At 40.0% G+C, this 17,966-nt stretch overlaps 2 protein-coding genes across 2 annotated transcripts; one reads left to right on the top strand and one right to left on the bottom strand.

The window, feature by feature from the left end:
- Nucleotides 1–7,651: 7,651 nt before the first annotated feature.
- On the bottom strand, nucleotides 7,652–11,498 carry hspb11 (heat shock protein family B (small) member 11). The gene is made up of 5 exons (XM_031305499.2): nucleotides 11,297–11,498; nucleotides 9,931–10,037; nucleotides 8,014–8,082; nucleotides 7,877–7,920; nucleotides 7,652–7,791 (listed from the first exon to the last, which is right to left on the bottom strand). The coding sequence occupies exons 1-5, from the start codon at nucleotides 11,386–11,388 to the stop codon at nucleotides 7,699–7,701; spliced, it is 405 nt and encodes a 134-aa protein (XP_031161359.1). The 5' UTR covers nucleotides 11,389–11,498; the 3' UTR covers nucleotides 7,652–7,698.
- A 32-nt stretch (nucleotides 11,499–11,530) lies between these two features.
- On the top strand, nucleotides 11,531–17,926 carry smn1 (survival of motor neuron 1, telomeric). Its single transcript, XM_031305498.2, has 8 exons — nucleotides 11,531–11,682; nucleotides 12,169–12,240; nucleotides 12,324–12,443; nucleotides 13,021–13,212; nucleotides 13,955–14,134; nucleotides 15,320–15,394; nucleotides 16,846–16,953; nucleotides 17,644–17,926. Exons 1-8 carry the CDS (start codon nucleotides 11,635–11,637, stop codon nucleotides 17,698–17,700), a joined length of 852 nt encoding a protein of 283 aa, XP_031161358.1. The 5' UTR covers nucleotides 11,531–11,634; the 3' UTR covers nucleotides 17,701–17,926.
- Nucleotides 17,927–17,966: the final 40 nt, after the last annotated feature.

Below are 17,966 nucleotides of genomic sequence, written 5' to 3'. Positions count from 1 at the left end.
ATTGCATATTTTTCCACCTCATGTCGTTTGAATAAATTCATTAGAACTGTGTGGTACTGTAAAATTAGTCAAAACAGGGCTTCCACGTGAAGGCTCAGTACCGCTAACCCCTTTTATTTTTTGTGTTTCATTGTTTTACAGATTTTTAAATATTTTTTATGTGTTTATAATGTGTTTTGTTTTTTTTGCCTTTTGTTTTTTATACTTTTTTAATACTTTTCTTATTTATACATATCTTTTTCTATTTTCTTCAGTTGTTTCCTCTTATTCTGGTTTATTTGTTATACTTTTTTGCACTGTGACCTTCCCATTAGTCGTCACACTCTTCCTCCCATAGAGGTTGATTATAGTGATTCTCACAATTCCCAACTTGACATGGTCCACAAGCAGGCATGCATGGTAGTCCATATTAGAGCTGTAATCGGGCCTTAAAAGTTCGGCCCGAAAAGGACCGAGCCCGACAGAATTCGGCCCGAGCCCGACAAGTACATTTTGATTGACAGCTTTTTAAAAGCCCAAACCCGTTTACAGCCCGACTGAACAAAAGGCCGTCTATCAGCAGTGATTAGAGTACATGTCGGAGAATAGCGCGGACACGCACTTCACACCACGACCGGGCACACGCACCCCTCGCCGCACGCACACAGCTCTTTTGTCTTTCGTCAAGAATGAGTCATTTATACATTCTCCTGGAGCGCAAGCCCGAGCCCGGCCCGAGCCCGTGTAAAGTGATAAAAATTAAGACCGAACCCGACCGAACCCATCGGGTTCGGGCAGAGATCTTCAGCTCTAGTCCATATGCCCTGCAACTGTTGTTGTGTTTGGCAGACAGTTGTGCAATTACAGTGGATCATCTGCAGGAGGCTTTCTGGGGCAGCAGTCTTACTGGTCACAACTGGCAGGAACCGGTTGTCCACCAGTTTCCATCCCCAATCCACTGTGTTCATGTCACCTTCCTTTCCAATCCACACCATGATCTGGAAGTAAACTCTTTGGCAGTGGTATTTGGTTGAGGACTCAATTGGAGGCAGACGTTATGGGGTAACAAATGATTTGGCGGTAACGATTTTCTTGCTAAAAAGGTTGTAGCGCAAAGAGGCAAGTGAATCGGTACTCTTTCTGCCAAACAACACTGCCATTGCCTTGGTCCCATGGTCCTCTATCACATCCCTTGCTTGATGTGGGAGCAGAAACACATTTGCACAGGACTGGATGGTTGATTCGCCATTCACAAGTTTCTGGAATGCTGTCTGTTTGCCAACACTAAAAGTGCGTGAAGTTGTATCACATCCTGTGAAGGCATGAATAAACAGCAACTGGGAACACAAGTCACTACCCAGGACTTGTTTCATCTCACTGATGTTGTACACTTTAGTAGCTTAGTAGCTTTGAACGAAAATAGAGGCCTCTATTGTTCGTCCCAGCATAGTAGAAGAGAAGAATGAGTAAGTCTGTATCCTCCCCTATCAAGGTTTTGGGCTGATGTTCTGAGGCCTTGACTGCAGCTTTGACAATGTCCACGTCTGCATCACCAGATGCAGTCATAAGATTGATAAGTCCTTGTTTGTTGCAAGATCTGGAAAGGAAATCATCCTTTCTTCCCACAAACTCAGTCTCTGCATTGACGTTAACGATGGGGTGAGTGTTTTCACCACGTCTCTGATGTGTATTGTCTTTGATGGAAGGACCTTCGCTATAACCAGTGGTGGAGGGAGTACTGAATCTCAGTACTTAAGTAAAGTACAAATAACCAGAGACAGTTTGCACCTTGGTCAGTGAGGGCGTAAACGATGCTGTGGAGAGGCAACTATGATTTAAAAATGGGAATAATAAAAAACAAACATTTTCATTTTCACTTTTACCGGAGGCTGTATTACCGAGGGTCAGCGGCGCTGCGCCTGGCTCTGGAGCACCGGAGCCGGCTTGGAAGCCGATGAAGGATTGGCAGCGCCCCATATATACAGTATCTATGGTAACCAAACTTCACTGGTGAGACAAACGTGTGACGGTCAGGAAGACGTTTTGGCAGGGGGAAAAACTGATCAGAAAATGTAATGGAACGTTGTTGAAATGTAGTGGAGTAGAAAGTATAGATAATTGCTGCAAAATGTATGTACTATTGATTCTACTTAAGTAAAGTACAGATACCTGAAAAATGTACTTAAGTACAAAGTATTTGTACTTCATTACATTCCACCACTGGCTATGACCATCATAAACGACTGTTGCTTTACCATAATGGCGTATGGTAAAGTCTGCATGTGACTGTGCAATGGCACCGTAACTGTCAACCTTTTTCCATGCCAAGCGGTGAACCAGGGAGCATAATGCTCAGTTGGTGGGATGGAATCCAGGACAGTTTTGTTAGATTTCTTGCTTAAGAACTCAGTGACTGCCTGTGCTAGTTGGGGCTTGTTGGCTTTACAGAAGATTTCCTTCATAACTCATTACATCTTCCAGTGAAAATTGTCCAGTTTTCGACATGATGTTGGGGCTTGTTGGCTTTACAGAAGATTTCCTTGCCTTCAAACAGGGCAGAGCTCATAGCTTATTACCTCTTCCAGTGAAAATTGACCAGTTTTCGACATGATCAGGAACCGTTGGAACAACAAAGCAGGATCAATGGTTCGATCTTGGGCAACTTTGATGGTGGAGTCAATCATCTTTTCAATGATCTCATTGCCAACAGTCTCAAACTCATGCACATTCACCTCCTCTTTGGCAACAACACCAGTTAGAATGTTTCTCAGAGATGGGTCTGGAGAGAATGGTGTGCAAATGCTAAGCTTTTCCTTGATCTTTTCTAGATCAGAGTGATCTCTTTTCATCCTTGCTTCTGAGGATTCTCGGTGCTGCTTGCTGGTCGTGTAGGTGAGGTCATTGAATTCCTGCATGGCGTTGTTGTATTCAGATGTGATGGGTGTAAACATGGTCCACAATGCTCACATTTCTTCAGTCATTCCACTTCCATGGGTCAAGCCTCCACTGCTTTTCAAGGATCACATCAATGTCTGCTCGATGACAAGGTCAGAGCTACCCAGCCTGCCCAGTACTGGTTAAATAACTTTTACATTTAATGTCAAGTCTGTTTTTAAGCAAAAAAGGGTATGTCCAAAAACACATACTGAGTAGGAGTTACATGACATAGGCTAAACCATTTACATCTCAAGGTTCACCCCAAACAAAGATAAAACCTTACAGTAATCTCACAAAATCATGTATTCCATAAGTATGTAATCATGTCAGTGCAAATTAGACAAGTCCAATGGCTTCATAGACCCAGACAACATGGCGTTACACACCAAGATTACTTGGCTAGGTGAAATATTGAAGGACTTAGGATTTTTTAAGTGCGTCCTGCCCATCTTGGACGCCATCTTGAAAATTACACCTTTCTAGTGGTCAATCTTTGGTAAACTTTTAGTATGTTATTAAGGACACCTACTACTACAAAAACCAGCTGAGAAACCTTTTGTTAGAATTTTTTTAGGGTTATGTGTTTTTTTTTTTCATATATGCAGCCACCTATGCACACATATGCCCATTCAGGAACCGGCTAACAAGGTAGCGATGGAGTTTTTCACACTATCGTCACGGCTGAGCCGGCAAAAAAGAAGCAGAAAGCTAGGAAAGCATTGTCAGCAGACTGACCAAGTAAACATAGGAGCTGCCAAATATCTATTCTGAAGCTGTAGGGGGAGCTCTATAGAGAAACCTGCGAGCAAAAAGCAAGAAAACAGCGAAGAAATGGCCAAAACTGCATAGCCCCCCTTTAAGACTTTTACTCAAGTAATATTCTAAAAGGAGACTTCAACTTCTACCAAAGTTTATTTTGTACTTTTACTCAAGTATTGCTTTCAAGTACTTTATACAAGACTGATTCACACACTGCGCTGGTCAAGAATGTGTGGCAATCTCTGTAATGAGGCTGCTTGAGATTGCTCAGCTCCCCACCATTACACTACATAAACCGCAGCAGGTCAGGAGAGATTTGGCAGCTGACAGACTAAGTGGAACTAAGGTGAGGTGCTGGAACCAGTGGCACTCAAACTCAAAAGTCGGATAAGTGTTTTACAGCCCTTCTTCTGGTCCTTAGAGTAAGGGCACGGAAAAGTGGTTAAATAGGGGAAGTAGCAAAGGTCTCAGTGAAACAGATTGTATGCTAGGATAGAATTGGAAATAAGTACAAACAAACAAGCCACGGCGCAAATACAGTTGATAAAAAAAAATATCAAATGTGTTCTATCCGTGCATCAGTGCTTCTTCTAACACTTTTCCAAATGTACTTTGCTGTTTTCTGAAATTCTATTTATCTAAAAAAAAAAAAAAAAAAAAAAAAAGTGAATTTTACATTGAATCTCAGCGAACAGACTACACCGAGGCTCTTTTAGCCAGAAGTAGATGGAGAGCAGATTCATCTGCTCAAACATCAACAAACACATGATTATATACTAATGTTTGCTTTTAACGATCACTGAAACTGTCCTTTAATGCAGTGGTTCTCAACCTTTCCGAGACGCGACCCCCCCCCCCCCAAGAATAATGAGGTTGGTGTTCGCGACCCCCCCCTCCCTCGACAACAAGAAAAAGAGCTCTGCAAACTTGTATCTACACTCCTCCCTCTGCTGATTTTGAGGGATTTTTTGTCAGTGCTCTGATTAATACATGTAAACAAATAATGCTTTGCTTTACAGTTTAGTTTTAGTTTTAGCAGCTAGCCCTTAGCCTTGTCCAATGTGCTCCAGGCCTTCAGACCCATTTCTGTGGTCCAGGAACTCCTGATTTACACATGAGGCTCTGAATGTAACACATGAAATGTACCAAACTCACACAGTAATGTAAAAACCATTCCCCAGTCTAGAATGTGTTATTTCATATTTTTCTCCCCAACCATCTGGCGACCCCCAGAAATGATCTCGCGACCCCCTTGGGGGTCCCGAACCCGAGGTTGAGAACCACTGCTTTAATGTAGAGCTGCAAAGATTAATCGATTAGTTGTCAAGTACTAAATAAATCACCAACTATTTTGATAACCGATTAATCGGTTTGAGTTTTTTTTTTTATATTCAAAATTCTCTGATTCCAGCTTTTTAAAAGTATTTTCTAGTTTTCTTCACTCCTTCATGACAGTAAACTGAATATCTTTGAGTTGTGGACAAAACAAGACATTTGAGGACGTCGTCTTGGGCTTTGGGAAACACTGATCGACTTTTTTCACCAATTTCTGACATTTTATAGACCAAACTTTATATCCATTAATTGAGAAAATAATCAAGAGATTAATCGACGATGAAAATAATCGTTAGTTGCAGCCCTACTTTAATGCACTTAAAAGGTGCATGGGTGAGTACTTTTGATTAGGGACACCACACCTCAATGGACACCACTATGGCAATAAATGTATAGAGGTATTAGATTTTGGGGGGAAAAAAGTTTGTAAAACTACTCTTGTTCATATTTATTGCACTATGTCACATGCAAATGCTGAATTTATAAATAAATATGATGTGGATATATACTCAAAGCTGTCTTCAACTGGGCCCTTTGTCAATCCTTCATTATCATTCTCCATTGCTCTTGGACTTAAATAATGAGAAGACTGTTTCCCTCTCCCACATAATCATCTAATATTGGCCTTTATAGTGTTTCCTTCCTCACACAGCAGCTCTTTCCAGCTCATCTTCTGCCATTACTAAGCTGATTGGACCAAATCAAAACTGAAATCAAATTAAGGCCCATTGTCAGAGCGCGTAGCACCGTCACTGACATGAAAAGGAGGACCACACAGAAGAGATAACAAGAAATTCAACGTCGCCATCGTCGTTTGACATGAAAGAAAACAACAGAGCTGACTGGATGAAGGGATTTTTCACTCAAAAAACATCACCTACCTACACACACACACACACACACACACACACACGGTTGTATACAAGATCCTTCCTGCAATGGTTTACAGTATACAGCAATGTATAATGTGCTTTAGCAGCAGAATTGTTTAAAAAAATGTTTTAATGGCACATAAATTCTGGCTTTCAATATTTATCTTTTTCATAAAATCTACAATTTTAATTATGCAGAAGCATGCAGTAACAGTTGGGGAGGTTGTGATATACATCTCTTTGTACGGACTCAGCTGAACATACAGAGTTTTGGTCCAGCAGATGTCTCGCTGCGATTGGACAGCAGTTAGGCAGCCGTCAGAAGACACCGGGTGATAATTTTGCCCTGTCCTGCGGCGACATGATAATAACGCTCTCATATCCTGCTGTGATTCTCCTGATCGGCTGACAGTCAAGCACAAAAGAGCATGCATTCATTAGTAATGGGGAGGCGCGTTTGCAAACCTGTTCAACATACAAAAAAGGCATCTCTGCTTAAATATTAAACAAATGTAATAAATTCAGAATCGGAACTATTGTGGAAAAAATATATAATTGTACTCCTATGAAATGGTTTGCACTTTATTTGATGCGCCTGGCCTGACCCTCACCTCCAACATTACAATAAATATTCCATACCGGTAAATAATAGATCAGTCAATAACACTGTATAAGTTTCTACCCTGGCCTCATTACTCATTACACACTCGCATACTCAAATGTGCTATATACCAGCCATAGCCCGAAGCAATTAGTTGCTCTAAAATATCAGGGGGCTAGTTATTCAGGCATGTATTTCATATTTGTATTGGTTTATACGAAGCTCTGCATGCAGACCAAGCTACGGCAAACACAGCCTCAGCAAATCCCCGAGCTCCTCCGCAGTCAGGAAAGTAATTGGGGAGGGAGTCCCAAAGGGTCCTCGCACACACTGCTGATCCCTTTGCAACCGACAAGTTGAAATGGCAATGGAGGTGGATAGGAGTCAGTGTTTTGTGCGCGAGTGTGTTTATGTGGAAGATATAAGTACAGGAGGTGGCTTGAGTATTTTGTGTGTGAATAGGCCCACAGTCTTTAGAGACTCGCTAGTTGGCTAGGAAACCATCTGCCCCCCCAGCTGCATTGCCAATGGTTCCCCATTTCTAAGGAGATGTCAAATTCTGCTCATGGGTGGGTGGAGCTGTCCGGATGCCAATTTAATCCCCCACTGCTCAAAATTAGTTAATTAACTCTCTATCACTCACACAGAGAGACATTTCTTTTGTAAATAATTCCACCATTCATCACAATCCAACTCTTTTATTCTAAAGCTTTGCCAGCTATCGGCTTGTGAAATTAGCGAGGAACAGTTGAATGCTGGATTTAAAGCCCCATGAGTGAATCCATAACGCTAAATAAGCACAAACAGAAAATGGGTTCAAGCTTATTTGAGGCCAGATTTTTTAAATGCACCTTACGCTTTCAACCATACGCTTTGTCCGCATTTGCAACTTGGCTGATAAGATTAAGATGATACAAATTCATTTTGTTTAGACATGCATTAATTGATTTTCCAAATCAATGTACATCACATATTCATGGAATATGCTTATCAGATTCCCAGTTACTGCTACAGCCGTCTGCCACGAGGGACAAGGTTTGTGTGTGTGTGTGTGTGTGTGTGTGTGTGTGTGTGTGTGTGTGTGTGTGTGTGTGTGATCTAACAGACTGAGACTATAAAGAGATCTACTCGTGTTTACAGTGGTCAAATAATGCCACAAAGCCATATATGTACAAAAATACATCACAAAGCTTTAATTCACGACAATCAATTGTGTCAATTTTGTACAGCGACTCTGTGCACTGAGACAAAGCGATCATATCCTGAGGTGATGATGAAACGAAGGTGGGTTGCACTGCTTCCATTTAGCTGAAAAAGGAAACATAAAGACAAGCTGCTGTTTTATCTCTTAGTTCTTTGCATTCAAATGTTCATTATTTTTATTTCGACTCACCGAAATAGCATTTGACTGTAGATGTCCCTCTGTACGTTCAAATTCTATAAAACAATCAGTTTGTTAATCCCAATTTCAATTCTTTGGTGTTTAAACCAAATGTGCAAACAGATACTTGAGATGGATGTTCCTCTTACCTTTCTCCGTGATAGACTCAAATTGAGAAGCATTTTGCGACGTGTTCTTTTCTATCTTTAGATGCTTGACTGCAAAAGAAAAAAAAAATCTTTAAATGTTTTAAAAGGATCCAAACACTGAAACAACACAAACTAGGTATATCATTTTTTGAAGAATATACAGTATATTCTCAGTTTTTGCGAGAAAATATAACAAACTGTGAACATTTTGGTGTGTCACTTCAGCCTAGGAACGCATTTATTTTGGCAATGTGTACGTTTAATGTGGTAAAATTACACTGCTCTACTAGCAGCATGGCTCCATGCACGGCCCACCGCTTCAGTCCAGAATGAAATATCAACAACTATTGGATGGATCGTCATGACATTTTCTACAGACATCATGGTTTCCAAACGATGTATCCTAATGACTTTGGTGATCCCTTTCTTACTTTTCTTCTAGCACCACCATGAGGTTGGCATTTGTGGTTTTGAATAAATAATATCTCAACAACTGTTTGCCATGACATTTGCTACACACATTCAAGCCACCCTCAGGATGAACTGTCACTTATCACTTTGGTATTCCATTTCCATCTAGTGCCACCAGCAGGTCAAAATTACTTAAATACTTTGGTTTATGGCCAAATATCAGCAAATCTAATGACATTCACATCAGCCTCAGCTGTACTTTGTGTTTACTGCTAACATGCTAAACCAAGATGGTGAACATGTTATAAGCTCCATACCTGCAGCATGTTAGCATGTTAGCATTGTCCTTATGAGCATGTTAGCATGCGGATATAAGCTTTTAGCTCAAAGCCAGCCTCACGGTGCTGGTAGTAAGCATATGTAATGACATTCACATCAGTATCGGCTGTACTTTGTGGTTATTACTTATTAGCAAGTGTTTACATCCCAACATGCTAAACTATGATGGTGAACATGTTATAAACACCACACCTGCAGCTGCAGCATGTTAGCATTGTCATTGTGAGCATGTTAGCTTTTAGCACAAAGCATGCCTCACAGTGCTGGCAGTATGGCTATATACTATTTTTCTTTTTGTATGTCCATTTATTCCAATCATGTTTTTCCTCCTTCAAATGACTGTCCAATCACTTCTTGTCCAACAGCCTGGACAATTTTAACAATGTAAATAGGCTAACAGTTTAGAGAGTTAAGAGTTTGAGGAATAGAAACATAAGAAAACTCATTTCTGTGTTTCTCAGTTGGTCATAATAAAAACAGACCTCTTTACTTAAAAGAAATCTTCAAAAGTCTCAGAAAACTTGTACTTCCTCTTAATAAAATAGTTGGCAGAGTAAAATGGTGGTGAGTTGATAGCACACATACAACATACAGTACATGTGCCTTTCAGTTTAAGGTTGTAATTTGTATAATGTGTATGTTTCTGTCCTTTTAAGTGAACAATTGGGCCATTGGTCAAATACCCAAACTTTCAAATATTAATTATGATCCAGCTGTTAATAATGTATGTTAGGATATTGACATAGACATTAACTATTAATAATTACAGATTTCTATATGCAGTTTTATTACTATCAACATGAGTTAATATAGCTTACAATAGCTTTTATAAATTCCTCTCAAAAGGAAAAAATAACAACCTGTCTTTACAGTAGGGGACGTCAAGGCAGATAATGCAGACAATAATTATTTGCATGATTTATCATACAGTTCATTTGACTGTAGCTGTATGTATGTATGTATGTGTGCAGGGTGCAAAATTCACTTTTTGGTCCACCAGCAAAATGGCTCGTGAATGTTGAAATTTTACCAGCCACCCAATAGATTAAGATTGTGTTGTTTGGCTTGTGAGTGAAGCAAATCTAACAACATATTTTACCAGTATTTGGCTGGCGGATGGTGCTAATTATGAACCCTGTATGTGTGACACTAGCACAGCCTCCATACCATTATAGCTGTCTACTGTCACAGCAGAAATCGTCGTGGGTTCAGCAAAGCGAATGATGAACTCTTGGGGAAACATCCCAGTGGACATCCAAAACGTATTCGTGTTTCTGGGTGAAAGAAAACCATCATTGTGAACACATACAAGGAATTTGACTCCGGCTTTTTGTCGCTCTCAAAGTACATACACAGAATTAGTGTGAATTAATGAATTAGTGTCAATTAGAGATACGACTAAAAACAAGGACAGAGAAGCCGAACAAGGTAAACGTGAACATTTAACTATGTAGCCTACAGTTTAAGTTTGTATATAAAAGATAAGATAAGATAAGATAAGATAGACTTTATTAATCCCACACTGGGGAAACTCCTGTGCTACAGCAGCTCAAAAAAAAATTATTTGTGTTATTTACACACATCAGAATAACACAAATACACATTAAGTAGACATAGGAGAAACAATATACATAAAGTATAAGAAATAGAAATAATAGAATTAGTTATAATAATAATAATAAAACAAACATTTACACAATAAACAGCCTTAGCTATATAAACAGACAGTATATAAACACAGATATACAGATGAGTAAAGTGTAAAAATGTATAACGTGACATACGTTACGTATGTGTATGTCACGTTATATATACAGTTTTATAAAAAAAATATAAGACCTTTGTAACGAAATCCAAGACTTTGTATACCAAATTTAAGGCTTTTAAGGCCTTAATTTGAGATTATCAAATTTAAGACTTTTTCAATGCTTTTAAGACCCCGCGGGTACCCTGTACGTAACATTACAGACATACACACATGTAAACAAACAGCTCTATGAGGATTGTAAATTGCAATACTTTACATGCTTTTGTACTGACAAAGAATTTGTTGTATGATTTATTGCAGTTATCCCTGTTATGTTGCAGGATGATGCCCTCTGGTATTTATTGCATACTACATTCAATGGGTTTGAATAAAGTGAACACCTTACATTAACTTCAGGGTTCATACGCATTTTAACCGATACTTTTCCAGTATCGGTTATTATGCTGTGTTTAAAAAAAATTCCATGACTTTTCCAAAACCTTTCCAGGACTGGAATTTGCATTTTTAAATTCCATAACTTTTCCAACGTATGGATCCTGTAGCTTTCATGTGGCGACAAAACCATGGCGTGATTTCATAAACAACTATGCTAACACCACCAAAGATTCTCTATAACTAACCCTGTCTGCTAGCTAGCACTGAGCTAGCTGAGCGAAGTGCTCTCAGCCATAGATATATGGCTCTCAGCTAGCTCAGTGCTAGCTAGCTCAGTGCTAGCTAGCTCAGTGCTAGCTAGCTCAGTGCTAGCTAGCACTTAGCACTCACCCGTCAGTGATGTTTTCTGGTGGGTGGTTCTCATCGCCGGACGATGCGACGACAACTTTTGCACCCAAAGAACTTAGAGAGGAACCAATCATGTCCAGTGACTTAAACAGCAAAGACTATGATGTCCGCTGCTGTCTGGTTGAGGAAAAATAAATAGTAGTTTCGACAATACACAACAATCTCTGTTTCGGTTACTGTCGTTACCAAGCCAACCACTGGCGCTGCGTCGCAAGTTATATACGTCAACACTACGTCACCATTTTTCGACGCACGTTGCTCGTTAGTTGTTTAGCAATTAGCAGTCTGTTAGCAGTGAGCAGTGAAATAAACATCTTCACATGGCGAATGGATGTAAAGACGTGTTGTTTTCACGTGGAAGTGGACAGGTTCGTTACGGTGCTCTTGTGAGCATAAGATGACAACACATGTGAACTTTTGTAGGCTGCTATAGGTTTGGTTCAGTTGGTGAGCTAGGAAGCTAAGCTACAAACCAGCGCTAAGTTAAGTTTGGCTAAGTTGGGCAACAACAGAATAGCGGAAACCAGAAATGTATGATGTACCTGACTTGTTTAATTAGTCGAGATAGTGCCTTCTTGTGACAACGTTACCGTGTATTGGACAGACATTACGTGAGTTAGCTTTAGCTGCTCAAAGATGTTGTTCTTACTGTAGCATCCTTTCCACAGTGCAGGATGCAAAAGGTTGACAGGTCAGATGTCAGGTCAGTTGCAAAAAATTAGCGGCACTGTAAAAATTGGCCGGAGGATATCAAGAGCGAGACTCTACAGTCAGTTTGCACATTCTGTCATGTTTTGCATTGAACGCAGGAATCTTTTCATTTGCAGAAGTTCTAAATCTGTTCTCTTTTCCAGAGTGATGATTCGGATATATGGGATGACACAGCATTGATAAAGGCATATGACAAGGCAGTTGCAACCTTCAAGGTAAAATAGGTGCTTTGCAGTGTACAGTGTGTGCATGTAAAACGTTTTGCCACTCATTTCTCTGCTCTTGCTTTGTGGGCCAGACTGCCCTTAAGGGTGAAGATGAGCCGGAAGCCTCCAAGAAAAACCAACCTGGAAAAAAACGCAAGAACAACAAAAAGAACCAGAGCAGGAAAAGAACCAATGCACCACCAGATAAAGAGGTGAGCAACTGGAATGAAAGAACACAGATACATATACAGGAAGTTATGTAGTAACCGCAGTTAGAGATGGCCCGATACCATTTTTTGCTTCCCGATATCGATTCTGATACCTGAACTTGCATATCGGCCGATACAGAGTACCGATCCGATACCAGTGTGTCATATATTTTATTATGTTTTAACAACTGTATACTACTATCCCTGTATGGATGTGATATTATTTCTGTCTTTGTTGTCAGTCTGGCTCAGGTTAAACTCTTTGTGAAACATGAACAAACACAAACAATAAATGTCACAGAAATTTCTTGTATTATCCAGTTTGATAGTCAGTTATAACGGAAAAATAACATAAATAAACTACTTTAACGTAGATTTTCTTTAGGGCTTTATAGTCTTTTTAATGGTAGGGAAAACCCTGAATTGTATTTGACAGTTTTTTGGGGTCTAGACAGTTTAGTTTCTGTGTTTCACAACACATTTCAGTAATTCAGCTTTTTTTGTTATTCTGGATTTGGTTTACTCCAGACCAGGAGACAATCAAAACGGTACGGTTACACTTTGTTATGTTGTGTCACAGTGGCAGGTTGGGGACTCGTGCAGTGCGTACTGGTCAGAGGACGGCCAGCTCTATGCAGCCACCATCTCCTCCATAGACGAGAAGAAGGGCACTTGTGTAGTTGTTTTTACAGGATACGGCAACGAGGAGGAGCAGAACCTTGAGGACTTGCTTTCAGAGATTTCTGAGGGGGACGAGGAAACAAATATCAAGGTAAAGTAGTGTAAATAAATCATTTTATTTATATTTATGAAATGAAATGCAGCATATTTTGTGTATTTTATGAGTTTTATTTTTTTTTTTACATTGTTACCTGCTTATTTAACAGTTTAATGGTGGTGTACATTACATCTCTTGAGTCTATTTTGTTTCGTGGTGTGTTTGTATTATTCCCTAATAAAATTGTAAAACTGCGGAGGATACGATGCTGTGTCCAAATAGGCAAAATTTGATAACTTGATAGGGATGCACCGAATCCAGGATTCGGGTTCGGATTCGGCCGAATATTGGGCTTTTTGACGGGGTTCGGTTTCTGCCAAACCTTAGAATTTTTTTCCAATGAACCGAACCCTACGCTTGTCGACGTAATGACGCCGCCGTTGATTACGGGAAGGTGTTTACGTAGGTGGACCGTTCAATGCAGCAGGCTGTGAGAAAGTGAAAATGGAACTCGTGAATAGAAATTGTTGTTTGGCAGTACTTTCAGTCAAAAGAAGGCCATTCAAGTCAAGCTATATGTTCAATTTGCAATGCCAATTTGTCTCATGTCTCTCTTAATGTTTTTGTCTACTGTTTTTGCCTGTACTGTTTTTTATTTTTTTTTATTTTTCGTTCATAGCTTCAAAAACAAATTCAAATGTATTTCAGAAATCCCCCCCCCCCTATATGTAGTCACCAAGAAAAGAAAAAGGAAATGACCAAATCGAGGCTAAAGCAATTTGTCTCCGCACTTAAGGTAAAGGAGACCGAATCGTCAACAGAGGAGAGCGACAGGTCGACCACACCAAGCCAACACAAGCAGCAGCCACACAGTAAAGCCCAGAAGTCCAAGGCCCACAGAGAACCTCCTCCTATGTGTGGCCCTGGTTTCCCCGGGTTCCCTCCAGGCCCCCCTCCCATGCATGCTTTCAGACCGGTAAGAACAAAGACTCCTTGGGCCCTATTTTAACGATCTGAGCGCACGCGGCGAAGCGCATGGCGCAGGTGCGTTTAGGGCGTGTCCAAATCCACTTTTGCTAGTTTGACGGTGGAAAAAAGGGTCCGTGCGCCAGGCACATGGTTCAAAAGGGTTGTACTTAGTGTCTTCATTAATTCAGAGGTGTGTTTTGGGCGTAACATGCAATAAACCAATCAGAGTGTCATCTCCCATTCCCTTTAAAAGCCAGGCGTGTTTGTACCTTGGCTCATTGCTATTATGATGGCGGATTTGCACCATAATATTTTTATTTGTAATCTTTTGCATGTTTGTGTGCTGCTGCGCTTCCCTGTGTTTGTAACAAGCATAGTGTGCGCACGCTGTGCATAAGCCTAGGCGCATTTTACTAATTCGCTGTTAAAATAACAATGAAATGATTTTAGATCAGGTTTTTGTTGGTCAATGGTGCGATCACTTTCCGCTGCCTAAAGATAGCAATACGCCAAGAATGCACCTGAACACAACTCCCTGTAAGACTAGCGCCATGGGCGCAAAGATGGGCGCAGGTGCATTTGCTAATTAAATGACGTGGGCGCTGGACGGGAAATTGACAACTGCGTCGGGCTATGCCCTGCGCTGCGCCACGCTGGGTGCAAAATAGCGCCCCTTATCTCCTTTCCTTATTAGTCAGCAATAGACTTATTTTCATGCACATATTATTGCTTAAATTAAACTGTTAGAATTTAGATTAAAACAATTTATATTTAATTTACTTTATACAATCTGTGAGGTCAGCTCTTTGCTGCAGCAAAATGAATACTAGAATGAAATGTAAGCAATAAAGTGTTTACGATGTGAACAATAAAACTAGAATATAAACAACAACCTCTCAGGGGTGGCATTTATAGCTGGGAGATTGTATTGGATTGCAATGAATTTAACTGGCGTTTATGTTAAAAGGTCTATGATGTAACTGTTTAAAGTCATAGAAAGAGGAAGAGTACAATATGGTTTTAAAAAGAATATATTTGATCTTAAAGGCCTCATGAAGTGGAAAAAATATTTTTTGTGTTTACCTTGCTTTCAAGCAAAAACGATCTGGTGTTCTATTTAGTAATACTGAGTACAGTGTGTTTTTGTTTTTTGTTTCTTCATCCCTTTTTTGTCCTGTGTGTTTTCTACCAGGGGGGAAACAAGCGATCTGGTGGTCACGGGCCTGTACCTCCTTCCTGGCCTCCCATGATGCCGTTTGGTCCACCAGTGAGTTGGTTATCTGTACACTAATTAGAGATGCAAAAGCTACTGCAGATACTGTTTTATTTGAGCAATCCATAGGGGTGCTCGATTATGGAAAAAAATCATAATCAAAATTACATTTAATATTTAACATGATTACTCATTGACTTTTGGAAAGACGTCTCATTTATTGAACTTAAAGGGTAACTACCGTTTTTTTTTTTTTTTCAACCTATTTTCTTATGTTTTTGTGTCTACGTGACTGATCGTTGACATTGGTCCAGTATTAAGTGAGATCGCTGCAGTCGGCAGCAGCGAAACAAGCTACAATGTAAGTTAATAGGACAATTGTCCAGCTTGTATTTACCTTCACAAATGTGCTAATTTTGCCGCTGATTCTAAGTGTCTGACAACATTATGGAAAGGATTTCTAAGGAGGTCGAGCTTTCTGTTAAAGAGTAAGATCCTTTTTTTAAACATAAAAACATCCACGAAATTACGTTTGCTAAACCCACCAGACTCTATAAATAAACACTTATTTTAACATCATAAAATACACTTCATTCAAATCGACAGAAACAAAATAAAAAATTTTGGTTGAAATAAACACACAGTTTACCGATTTACATGTGAAAATATGTTGGTTGTATACACACTAAAAGTATTGCTTTTTTAAATGGAGTCTGGTGGGTTTAGCGCTAGCGACTTCAGAGCTGTTACTGGTTAAACAGAAAGGTCTCAAAGAGGTTTTAAAGGTCTATCTCTGAAGGGATCCTTCCTATAATGTTGTCAGACACTTAGAATATTAATCTGAGCCTGTCAGTGGTAAAAAGAGCACTTTTGTGAAGGTAAATACAAGCTGGACAATTGCTCTATTAACTTACATTGTAGCTTGTTTCACCGCTGTCGACTGCAGCGATCTTGCTCAATACTGGACCAATGTCAAAGATTGTTGTTCCCATCAGTCACTTGGACACAAAAACATAGGAAAATAGGGTCCAGGTTGAAAAGTTAGTTACCCTTTAAAAAAAACAAAAAACAAATCAACAGTGAAAACACCTTAAAGTGTGAAATTTCCCTTAATACGTTTCCCGTTGAACTTTTTAAATTCCCCCTAAAATAAATAAAATAAAAAAGATATTCAAATGTTGGCTGAGTGAGTTCAGCCTTCGGGAGGGGTGAAAGTGCACGTGTCATTCAGAAGACAAGACAAAATAAAAGTTGACTTTCTCGATTACATTGTTTTTGTGATCGTCGAGATCGCGATTCAAATTCTGTTAATTGTACAGCCCTACTTCCACGTGCTGTATAATTTTCCCTAGCAATGGGGTCTGCCCTCTACATGGAAGAAAGCACACATTTACTCATTCAGCTGGTAAACTGAGAAACGACTTTCAATGTACAATGTTATTGATGGACAGCAAACACTGTCAGCTCGCAGCATCTGCATTGTAAACACCCTCTCTGTGCCTCAGATGATCCCTCCACCTCCACCGATGAGCCCAGACATGGTGGATGACGAGGCTTTGGGCAGCGTGCTCATCTCCTGGTACATGAGTGGATATCACACAGGATACTACTTGGTATGTGCACAGGAGCTACCTGACTTATTATGGGCTATAAAAGGGATTCACAGCTTTTATTTACAGGTTGAGTCTTGCATTTTGCAGTAAAGAGCGGTTGGTGTACAAGGTAATTTGGAAGCCTTTCTGGTTAACCCTTGTGTTGTCTTCCCGTCAACAGCGAACGAAAAAATTTGAATATTATTTTTTCAGGCATTTTTTAGGCCTTTATTTCCATAGGACAGATGAAGACATGAAAGGGGAGAGAGAGGGGGAATGACATGCAGCAAAGGGCCGCAGGTCGAGGAGTAAACCTCTATATATGTGCGCCTGCTCTACCAACTGAGCTAACCTGGTCACCCTTCTCAGCATTTTTATAGCTTTTTCCAGATGTTTTAGTCGCTTTTCCCCAACGTTTTTGTCACTTTTTCTGACTTCTTTGTCGCTTTTTCCAACATTGTTTTATGTTTTTTCCCAACGTTTTTTCACTTTTTTCCCGACATTTTCGCTGCTTATTTCAACGTCCCATATTTCTGATATAAAAAAAAACCCGTTGAAAACGGGTCAAATTTGAGCCGAGGACAACATGAGGGTTAAAGTTACTCCATTTTCGCGGTTATGCTTCTCAGCTAGAAAAGCCTTTTCATCAAAATGCCTCCAGCTGCATAACAGGTGGGATAACAGGTGTTAACATCATATTCTTTTTTACAGGGGTTGAAACAAGGACGCAAAGAAGCTGCCAATTGGACGAAACTGCACCACAAATGAGATGATCTACTCCACGTTTCATAGTTTGAGTTTCTCAAGGCGTCGCGTCACCCGGAGCAGCAGCCACCCTCCCTGTTGTGCCTGATGTGTGTTTTTCTCGTTTCAGTGAAATGTTCTATGAAGTGTACGTGCTGTGAACAGAATGTTCATCACAGCTCAAGGAGGAGAGTTTTGTATTCTTTGTAAATAGATTAAATAAAGGCGATCAGAGCACAGTTGATAACTCGTTTCATATTTTGTTCTACATTGCACTGTAGCATTGACCC

The sequence above is a fragment of the Sander lucioperca genome, chromosome 2, assembly GCF_008315115.2.
Source record: "Sander lucioperca isolate FBNREF2018 chromosome 2, SLUC_FBN_1.2, whole genome shotgun sequence".
Classification (NCBI taxonomy): Eukaryota; Metazoa; Chordata; class Actinopteri; order Perciformes; family Percidae; genus Sander; species Sander lucioperca.
Note: the sequence above shows the minus strand (reverse complement) of the source record. Positions and strands in the feature narration are given on the sequence as shown.